The sequence below is a fragment of the Salmo salar genome, chromosome ssa22 (genome assembly GCF_905237065.1).
Source record: "Salmo salar chromosome ssa22, Ssal_v3.1, whole genome shotgun sequence".
Taxonomy (NCBI): Eukaryota; Metazoa; Chordata; class Actinopteri; order Salmoniformes; family Salmonidae; genus Salmo; species Salmo salar.
Genome location: NC_059463.1, coordinates 58,386,773 through 58,398,313, shown reverse-complemented (window position 1 = coordinate 58,398,313; position 11,541 = coordinate 58,386,773). Strand labels below are relative to the sequence as shown.

Sequence of the window (11,541 nt, the reverse complement as noted above, 5' to 3'; positions counted from 1 at the left end):
CACAACACGATCGACGCCAACACAACCGGCGTGGAAAAATGCAAAGTGCCCAGAACAGGTGCACAGCATGCATAAAATATAACAGTAGTAGATCGCCAGCACATCCAAATACAAAACACAACCTGACGCTAAATAATCCCGCACAAACCTGGGCGGGCTAACCAGGCTTAAATAACCAAAATCAAAAGACCCAAATGAGGAACAGGTGCAAACAATAAGACCATACCAAACGAAAAGGAAAAAGGGATCAGCGGCGGCTAGTAGGCCGGTGACGACGACCGCCGAGCGCCGCCCGAGCAGGCTGGGGAGCCACCTTCGGTGGGATTCGTGACAGCTATTCTGTGTCGAGCGGTTAACAAAGAAACAGGTCCTCCTATAAGCTTAATGTAGAGTTATTAATGTAACTTTAGTTGTTCTATAAACGTTGGGCTGTATGTATTGATGTTTAATACATTGTAAGGCTGAATGATACGACTCTAATGATGATTTGAAAAAAGTTGCTTGAAAGGCATGAGCTCTGCTTTGTTTTTTTGCGCAGGCTGTACACACTTCATCAGTCTCTCATTCACAATTTGACAAGCACTTGATAATGTCTCGAATTTCACGGCGGCATCCCCTTTGTGGCCGAAATGCACCCTATAAAAATCCATGCCTTTTGCAGCCTGGAGTGCTACGCAATCTGAAGCGACTCTCACTCACATCTCCATCACGTGATCAGGTCTTTCTCACAGGCTACAAGTGAATATTCCGAGGTGTATGTTGAAGATATTGGAAGAACTGTCCACATTTACTTTTCATCAGCCAACAAGAAGAGTAGTCCTAACGAACAGCAAAAGCACTAGCCTATGTTAATCTACTATCTCCCATAAATATTCCAAACATAGTCTGGGACAGTTGTGGGATGCGAAAGATCCCAAATTAATACAACCACTAGCATTAAAAAAACTGTTTTACGCAATGTGTCTGATGCAACAGATCAGAACGTTTATCTTAAAATATTAATCAACTATTAGGTTATTTCTTCACATTCTAAGCCCTGCTAATATTAGGAAAGTTGAGAAATAAATATGTTAGGGCTAGCCTATAGAAAACTGATGGGATCCTCCTCTTTTTAATAGAGGCCATTACTCTGTTTTCTCACGCAATTGCATAGCCTATAGAAATGTTACGCAACATGAGCTCTCCATGTAGTGTTTGATAACATTTTCGATTACATTTGCATTGATGTCAGAGTGATAAGAGAGACAATAGAGTGCTGAGTAGCAGGCAGTTAGCTAGTCTGGTAAACTACTAATGACCAGCAGGAGCATCAGAGCTAGGAGAAGCCTAACTATCGTGACTAAACGGTCACGTGGAATTTGACTTCCTTCATGACTCGTGACCGCCGGTGTGGCCGTAATACAGTCCTAACAGCTCTAATCCTTACTCTTTTATGCATTAAAATATCATTCTTATTCATTTAACCTTGGTGCAACCAGGTATTGTGAATTGTGAACATATTTCTATTAATTTTCTGCCAGAAAGAGCCTTCAAATGCATATCCATTTGCTTATTTTGTCTGATGTGGTACAAACTGTTTTATTGATTGATTGACTGATTTGTTCATTGATTGATTGTTTAAATGAATCCAGAGTGGAATATTTAGTTTGAGCTGAATCCGGACTCTTCCGCAGATTCAATTAAATAAAGACCAAATAAGGAAAGGTGCTCTCACCTGATTGGTTCTGGCCTCAGGTGGAAGTTGAGGGCGTCAACCAGGACCTCTTCAGCAAATGGGGGCTTGCCGTTCTGCCGCTGGAGGTCGAAGTGGGCGGAGTTTCCCAGGGCGTGGACACCGGTGTCTGTCCGACTGGAGATGGATAGACAGAGACCTGGTTACACACACACACACACACACACACACACACACACACACACACACACACACACAACCACGCACGCCCGCACACAACCGCACACACACACAACCGCACCCGCGCGCGCGCCCACACCCACCCACCCCCACCCCCACACCCACACACCCACACACACACACACACACACACACACACCTGGAGATGGACAGAGAAACCTCATTCACCGGCCTCAAACTCCGTACCGCATCCTAACAGACAGAGAGAGAGAAAGCAAGCTTTTAATATCTCATCCTGGAATATACAAAGGTCACCTGCCTTTGGGGTCACCTGCCTTTGGCCTAAAGAACAAGAACAAAGATTTCATCAAAGAAATCAGAAATTGTCATCCTACAACAAACATGGTATAGAGGAGACGGACCCACTGGTTGTCCTCTAGGTTACAGAGAGCTGGTAGTCCCATCCACCAAACTACCAGGTGGGTGGTATAGAGGAGACGGACCCACTGGTTGCCCTCTAGGTTACAGAGAGCTGGTAGTCCCATCCACCAAACTACCAGGTGGGTGGTATAGAGGAGACGGACCCACTGGTTGCCCTCTAGGTTACAGAGAGCTGGTAGTCCCATCCACCAAACTACCAGGTGGGTGGTATAGAGGAGACGGACCCACTGGTTGCCCTCTAGGTTACAGAGAGCTGGTAGTCCCATCCACCAAACTACCAGGTGGGTGGTATAGAGGAGACGGACCCACTGGTTGCCCTCTAGGTTACAGAGAGCTGGTAGTCCCATCCACCAAACTACCAGGTGGGTGGTATAGAGGAGACGGACCCACTGGTTGCCCTCTAGGTTACAGAGAGCTGGTAGTCCCATCCACCAAACTACCAGGTGGGTGGTATAGAGGAGACGGACCCACTGGTTGCCCTCTAGGTTACAGAGAGCTGGTAGTCCCATCCACCAAACTACCAGGTGTGAAACAGGGAAGAGACTCAGGGGGTTGTTAATTTGTTACAGATCCGACCTAACTCACGCTATTAAATTAATCAAAACAGGAACATTTTACATTTGGTTAGAAATAAATAAGGAACTAATCTCAACAGAGAAACAATTCCTCCTGTGTGCTACCTACTGTGCCCCTTTCTAAATGTCTCTATTTTTGCATATTTTGGATACTTTTTATTTTACCTTTATTTAACTAGGCAAGTCAGTTAAGAACAAATTCTTATTTACAATGACGGCCTACCGGGAAACAGTGGGTTAACTGCCTTGTTCAGGAGGCAGAACGACAGATTTTTACCTTGACAGCTCAGGGATTCGATCCAACAACATTTACGGTTACTGGCCCAATGCTCTACCCACTAGGCTACCTGCTGGTTACTGGCCCAACGCTCTAACCACTAGGCTACCTGCTGGTTACTGGCCCAACGCTCTAACCACTAGGTTACCTGCTGGTTACTGGCCCAACGCTCTAACCACTAGGTTACCTGCTGGTTACTGGCCCAACGCTCTAACCACTAGGTTACCTGCTGGTTACTGGCCCAACGCTCTCACCACTAGGCTACCTGCTGGTTACTGGCCCAACGCTCTAACCACTAGGCTACCTGCTGGTTACTGGCCCAACGCTCTAACCACTAGGCTACCTGCTGGTTACTGGCCCAACGCTCTAACCACTAGGCTACCTGCTGGTTACTGGCCCAACGCTCTACCCACTAGGCTACCTGCTGGTTACTGGCCCAACGCTCTAACCACTAGGCTACCTGCTGGTTACTGGCCCAACGCTCTAACCACTAGGTTACCTGCTGGTTACTGGCCCAACGCTCTAACCACTAGGCTACCTGCTGGTTACTGGCCCAACGCTCTAACCACTAGGTTACCTGCTGGTTACTGGCCCAAAGCTCTAACCACTAGGCTACCTGCTGGTTACTGGCCCAACGCTCTAACCACTAGGCTACCTGCTGGTTACTGGCCCAACGCTCTAACCACTAGGTTACCTGCTGGTTACTGGCCCAACGCTCTAACCACTAGGCCACATGCTGGTTACTGGCCCAACGCTCTAACCACTAGGTTACCTGCTGGTTACTGGCCCAACGCTCTAACCACTAGGCTACCTGCTGGTTACTGGCCCAACGCTCTAACCACTAGGTTACCTGCTGGTTACTGGCCCAGCGCTCTAACCACTAGGTTACCTGCTGGTTACTGGCCCAACGCTCTAACCACTAGGCTACCTGCTGGTTACTGGCCCAGCGCTCTAACCACTAGGCTACCTGCTGGTTACTGGCCCAACGCTCTAACCACTAGGCTACCTGCTGGTTACTGGCCCAACGCTCTAACCACTAGGCTACCTGCTGGTTACTGGCCCAACGCTCTAACCACTAGGCTACCTGCTGGTTACTGGCCCAACGCTCTAACCACTAGGTTACCTGCTGGTTACTGGCCCAACGCTCTAACCACTAGGCTACCTGCTGGTTACTGGCCCAACGCTCTAACCACTAGGTTACCTGCTGGTTACTGGCCCAACGCTCTAACCACTAGGCTACCTGCTGGTTACTGGCCCAACGCTCTAACCACTAGGCTACCTGCTGGTTACTGGCCCAACGCTCTAACCACTAGGTTACCTGCTGGTTACTGGCCCAACGCTCTAACCACTAGGCTACCTGCTGGTTACTGGCCCAACGCTCTAACCACTAGGCTACCTGCTGGTTACTGGCCCAACGCTCTAACCACTAGGTTACCTGCTGGTTACTGGCCCAACGCTCTAACCACTAGGCCACATGCTGGTTACTGGCCCAACGCTCTAACCACTAGGTTACCTGCTGGTTACTGGCCCAACGCTCTAACCACTAGGCCACATGCTGGTTACTGGCCCAACGCTCTAACCACTAGGTTACCTGCTGGTTACTGGCCCAACGCTCTAACCACTAGGTTACCTGCTGGTTACTGGCCCAACGCTCTAACCACTAGGCCACATGCTGGTTACTGGCCCAACGCTCTAACCACTAGGTTACCTGCTGGTTACTGGCCCAACGCTCTAACCACTAGGCCACATGCTGGTTACTGGCCCAACGCTCTAACCACTAGGCTACCTGCTGGTTACTGGCCCAACGCTCTAACCACTAGGTTACCTGCTGGTTACTGGCCCAACGCTCTAACCACTAGGTTACCTGCTGCTTACTGGCCCAACGCTCTAACCACTAGGCTACCTGCTGGTTACTGGCCCAACGCTCTAACCACTAGGTTACCTGCTGGTTACTGGCCCAACGCTCTAACCACTAGGCTACCTGCTGGTTACTGGCCCAACGCTCTAACCACTAGGCTACCTGCTGGTTACTGGCCCAACGCTCTAACCACTAGGTTACCTGCTGGTTACTGGCCCAACGCTCTAACCACTAGGCCACATGCTGGTTACTGGCCCAACGCTCTAACCACTAGGTTACCTGCTGGTTACTGGCCCAACGCTCTAACCACTAGGTTACCTGCTGGTTACTGGCCCAACGCTCTAACCACTAGGCCACATGCTGGTTACTGGCCCAACGCTCTAACCACTAGGTTACCTGCTGGTTACTGGCCCAACGCTCTAACCACTAGGTTACCTGCTGGTTACTGGCCCAACGCTCTAACCACTAGGCCACATGCTGGTTACTGGCCCAACGCTCTAACCACTAGGTTACCTGCTGGTTACTGGCCCAACGCTCTAACCACTAGGCCACATGCTGGTTACTGGCCCAACGCTCTAACCACTAGGCTACCTGCTGGTTACTGGCCCAACGCTCTAACCACTAGGTTACCTGCTGGTTACTGGCCCAACGCTCTAACCACTAGGCTACCTGCTGGTTACTGGCCCAACGCTCTAACCACTAGGCTACCTGCTGGTTACTGGCCCAACGCTCTAACCACTAGGTTACCTGCTGGTTACTGGCCCAACGCTCTAACCACTAGGCTACCTGCTGGTTACTGGCCCAACGCTCTAACCACTAGGCTACCTGCTGGTTACTGGCCCAACGCTCTAACCACTAGGCTACCTGCTGGTTACTGGCCCAACGCTCTAACCACTAGGCTACCTGCTGGTTACTGGCCCAACGCTCTAACCACTAGGCTACCTGCTGGTTACTGGCCCAACGCTCTAACCACTAGGTTACCTGCTGGTTACTGGCCCAACGCTCTAACCACTAGGCTACCTGCTGGTTACTGGCCCAACGCTCTAACCACTAGGTTACCTGCTGGTTACTGGCCCAACGCTCTAACCACTAGGCTACCTGCTGGTTACTGGCCCAACGCTCTAACCACTAGGCTACCTGCTGGTTACTGGCCCAACGCTCTAACCACTAGGTTACCTGCTGGTTACTGGCCCAACGCTCTAACCACTAGGCCACATGCTGGTTACTGGCCCAACGCTCTAACCACTAGGTTACCTTCTGGTTACTGGCCCAACGCTCTAACCACTAGGCCACATGCTGGTTACTAGCCCAACGCTCTAACCACTAGGTTACCTGCTGGTTACTGGCCCAACGCTCTAACCACTAGGTTACCTGCTGGTTACTGGCCCAACGCTCTAACCACTAGGCCACATGCTGGTTACTGGCCCAACGCTCTAACCACTAGGTTACCTGCTGGTTACTGGCCCAACGCTCTAACCACTAGGCCACATGCTGGTTACTGGCCCAACGCTCTAACCACTAGGCTACCTGCTGGTTACTGGCCCAACGCTCTAACCACTAGGTTACCTGCTGGTTACTGGCCCAACGCTCTAACCACTAGGTTACCTGCTGGTTACTGGCCCAACGCTCTAACCACTAGGCCACATGCTGGTTACTGGCCCAACGCTCTAACCACTAGGCTACCTGCTGGTTACTGGCCCAACGCTCTAACCACTAGGTTACCTGCTGGTTACTGGCCCAACGCTCTAACCACTAGGCCACCTGCTGGTTACTGGCCCAACGCTCTAACCACTAGGCTACCTGCTGGTTACTGGCCCAACGCTCTAACCACTAGGCCACCTGCTGGTTACTGGCCCAACGCTCTAACCACTAGGCTACCTGCTGGTTACTGGCCCAACGCTCTAACCACTAGGTTACCTGCTGGTTACTGGCCCAACGCTCTAACCACTAGGCTACCTGCTGGTTACTGGCCCAACGCTCTAACCACTAGGTTACCTGCTGGTTACTGGCCCAACGCTCTAACCACTAGGCTACCTGCTGGTTACTGGCCCAACGCTCTAACCACTAGGCTACCTGCTGGTTACTGGCCCAACGCTCTAACCACTAGGTTACCTGCTGGTTACTGGCCCAACGCTCTAACCACTAGGCCACCTGCTGGTTACTGGCCCAACGCTCTAACCACTAGGTTACCTGCTGGTTACTGGCCCAACGCTCTAACCACTAGGTTACCTGCCAATGTTGTCAGATCTTCAACCAAAACATAATATTAGATAAAGGGAACCTGAGTGAATAAATAACACAATAATTTCATGAACAAAGTTCTGCAACACCCAATGCCCCTGTGTGAAAAAGTAATTACCCCTTTACACTCAATAACTGGTTGTGCTCCCTTTAGCTGCAATGACTCCAACCAAACACTTCCTGTAGTTATCGATCAGTCTCTGACGTCGCTGAACCCATTGCCCACTATGGTTGTGAGGTCTGGGGTCCGCTCACCAACCAAGAATTCACAAAATGGGACAAACACCAAATTGAGACTCTGCATGAAGAATTCTGCTAAAACATCCTCTGTGTACAACGTAAAACACCAAATAATGCATGCAGAGTAGAATTATGACGATTCCCACTAATTATCAAAATACAGAAAAGCGCCATTCAATTTTATAACCACCTAAAAGGAAGCGATTCCCAAACCTTCCATAGCAAAGCCATCACCTACAGAGAGATGAACCTGGAGAAGAGTCCCCTAAGCAAGCTGGTCCTGGGGCTCTGTTCACAAACACAAACAGACCCCACAGATCTCCAGGACAGCAACACTATTAGACCCAACCAAATCATGAGAAAACAAAAAAAGATAATTACTTGCCACATGTGGCAAGAATTAACAAAAAAACAGAGCGAACTAGAATTCTATTTGGCCCTAAACAGAGAGTACACAGTGGCAGAATACCTGACCACTGTGACTGACCCAGACTTAAGGAAAGCTTTGACTATGTACAGACTCAGTGAGCATAGCCTTGCTATTGAGAAAGGCTGCCGTAGGCAGACCTGGCTCTCAAGAGAAGACAGGCTATGTGCACACTGCCCACAAAATGAGGTGGAAACTGAGCTGCACTTCCTAACCTCCTGACAAATGTTTGACCAATGTTCCCTCCAATGTTTGGAGGCACTGAGCAAATTTGAGGTGTTATGAGCGGAAACTTGATCGTTGTGAGAATTTCTGCCGTTTCCAGTGAACACTGAGGCTGTACCTTTACAGTTTTAGAATAGTAGCCAATAGGTTATTGTGGCTATTGGAGCATAATGTAGGTCTACCAACAAAACCAATGGAGCAAATCCCATAACATTATCACATGGAAATAGCTGTTGATTTCTCCTATATGTGGTGTTCAGTCCATACGTTTTTACATTATGAAGGGCTCGACATTAATTCATGATGTTTTACTTCGCCTGTGACACCACGGGCCAAATAGGTGACTGTAAATTGCATTGTATTGTGTTGTATGATGCAAGAAACCACTTGACAAAATAAAATGTATTATTATTACCATACAGAGAATTAGAAAATATAGGCTTCCCCTTTGCCTATTGGCTTATTTGCATTTTTTATTTTGTCTCAAAATGGAAACAGGAGACAAAGGACTGTGAGGCATGGGTTTGATCCTAGACACATGAAAAGTGGGATGTATACGGAGGGCACGGGGCAACAGAAGACGAACAGCAGAGGGGCTAATGATCTTGGAGATGGGGAAAAGGGCCGATAAACCCGGGGGGGGAAAGTTTGCGGGACTCCACCCGGGCGGGCAGATCTCGGGTGGACAGCAATACCCTGTGCCGGAGAAGATACCGGGGTGCCGGGGTCCAGTTGCGGTCTGTTCGTCGTCGATACCTGGAGGTGGGCTTGAGAAGAGCCGACCCGGCTCTCTTCTAGGTACAACGGGAAGGATGATCTCGGGTTCTGGGGTTGTAGCCGTGGGGCTATAGCGGCGTGACAGTGCATCCGGCTTGACATTCATGGATCCCGATCGGTATGAGATGGAGAAGTTGAACCGGGTGAAAAGCAGGGCCCACCTAGCTTGCATGGAATTGAGACGCTTGGCGGTGCGGAGATATTCCAGGTTGTTGTGGTCTGTCCACACAATGAACGGATGTTCCGCCTCCTCCAGCCAGTGCTTCCACTCCTACATCACCATCTTCACCGCGAGAAGCTCACTATTCCTCACATCGTAGTTCCTCTCCAGGGTAGAACACTGGGACAGGACAGCCCCCACTCCGACATCCGAAGCATCGGCCTCCACCATGAACTGGCGGTACGGGTCAGGATGAACCAAGATGGGAGCTGTGGTGAAACGGTGTTTGAGATCCCGGAACGCTTGGCCAGCAGCTGGGGACCACGTGAACGGAACAATGGGAGAGGTGAGTGCAGACAGGAGGGAAGCCAGGGTGCTGAAACCCCAGATAAAGCGCCGATAAAAGCTGGCGAATCCCAGGAAACGTTGCAGTTGCACTCTGGACATAGGCTGGGGGCAATCCACCACCGCTCTCACCTTCCCGGGATCTATCTGTACACTCCCTACAGCGATGATGTAACCCAGGAAGTGGATGGTGGAGCGATGGAATTCGCAATTCTCTGCTTTCACAAAAAGCTGGTTCTCCAGGAGCTGTTGGAGAACCTGTCGGACATGGAGCATGTGTTCTTGGGCAGAGCGGGAGAAAACAAGGATGTCGTCGAGGTAGACGAAGATGAACCGGTTCAACATGTCACGGAGAACATCATTAACCAGAGCCTGAAACACAGCAGGGGCGTTGGTAAGGCCAAATGGCATGACCAGATACTCGTAGTGACTGCTGGCCATGTTGAAGGCAGTCTTCCACTCGTCCACTTCCCGTATCCGCCGTGGTAGGCGTTCCGTAGGTCCAACATGGTGGCCCCCTGGAGCGGCTCAACGGCCAAGGAGATGAGTGGTAGGGGGTAGCGGTTCTTCACCATGATGTCGTTGAGGCCCTGGTAGTCGATGCATGGGCGAAGGGTTTTGTCCTTCTGCTCCACAAAGAAGAACCCTGCGCCGGCGAGGGTGGCAGAAGGACGAATGAACCCTGCAGCTAGAGAGTCCTCAATGTAGGTCTCTATAGCCTTGGTCTCCAGACCCGACAGAGAGTACAGTCTTCCCAGGACAAAGTGGTGCCTGGGAGAAGGTCGATCCCGCAGTCATAGAGTCGGTGCGGCGGAAACGAAGTGGCCCGGGCCTTACTGAACACCTGCCGGAGGTCCTGGTACTCCATGGAAATGGTGGAAAGGTCCGGGGCAACTTCCGAGCCCCCAGGAAGACGTCCCGGGTCAGGTTGCGCTGACTTCAGGCAATGAGCGTGGCAGAACCGGCTCCAGCCCATGATGGCACCAGCAGACCACTCAATAAGGGGATTGTGTCGCTGGAGCCAAGAGAATCCCAATACCACAGGAACCTGAGGAGACTTAATAAGCAGGAATTGGATTGTCTCGCTGTGGTTCCCTGACACACGTAGGTTGATGGGGGTGGTATTGTGGGTGACCCGGCCTATAGAGTCCCCGTCCAGCGTCCATAAAGCGGTCATCGGCCCCAGAGTTGATGAGTACCCGGAGAGATTAACTGGTTCCCACACACCAAGATAGCATGAAAAGGGGAGAAGGAACATTATCCGTACGGCCCACCAGAATACTCGCTCCTACCGGTGAGCCTGTTATTTTAGTGGACAGGTGGCCACAAAATGACCACTAGTCCCGCAATACAGGCAACTCTTCATGTGAAGCCTGTATAGCCATTCGGCTAGGGACAGCCTAGCTCTGCCTAGTTGCATCGGCTCGGGAAGAGGTGAATTGGCAGACTTCGGAGACTCTCGGGGGAACTCGGGTAGCCCCGGGTTCTCTCGGCAACGGCGCCGTTGGGGACTTCCGGGATGTCTCGGAGGCGAGGTGGAAGCCTTGGGCGAGTGAGAGAAATCGAAACTCCTCTCCTTCCTTCGCTCATGTAGTCGCCCATCGATCCGAATGGTCAAGGCGATGAGCGAGTCAAGATCCATCGGTAGTTCCCGGGCTGCAAACTCGTCCTTTACTTCCTCCGATACTCCGTGCAGGAACATGTCGAACAGCACTTCCGGGTTCCAGGCACTCTCAGCTGCCAACGTGCGGAAATCCACTGCATAGTCTGCCACACTGCGGGAGTCTTGCCGAAGCTGGAGTAACTTCCGGGCAGCCTCTCTCACGGGCAATGGAGCATCGAAAACTTTCTTCACCTCCGCCACGAACTCCTCCAGACTGAAGCATACGGCCGACTGTTGTTCCCATACTGCCATAGCCCAGGCGAGAGCCCTCCCGGACATCAGCGTGATGAGGTACGCTATCTTAGAGCGATCTGAGGGGAAGGAGGAGGGCTGCAGCTCGATCATGAGGAAACACTGAGCGAGAAACGCCCGACAGGTGCCCGACGCTTCATCGAAGTGTTCCCGGGGGAGCGGGGTTCCCGGGTAAATCGGGGTGTACTGGGAGGTGGCACTGCTAACA

At 51.2% G+C, this 11,541-nt stretch overlaps 1 protein-coding gene across 2 annotated transcripts in view; it reads right to left on the bottom strand.

Annotated features, from left to right (window-relative positions):
- Positions 1-11,541, bottom strand: part of pusl1 (pseudouridine synthase like 1) — a 67,009-nt gene that overhangs the window by 29,724 nt on the left and 25,744 nt on the right. For both annotated transcript variants that reach the window (XM_045705584.1, XM_045705583.1), the window contains exons 3-4: positions 2,052-2,104; positions 1,715-1,849 (exon numbers count right to left, since the gene is read on the bottom strand). In XM_045705584.1, the coding sequence (XP_045561540.1) occupies positions 1,715-1,849; positions 2,052-2,104 (188 nt within the window). The remainder of the gene's footprint in view (positions 1-1,714; positions 1,850-2,051; positions 2,105-11,541) is intronic.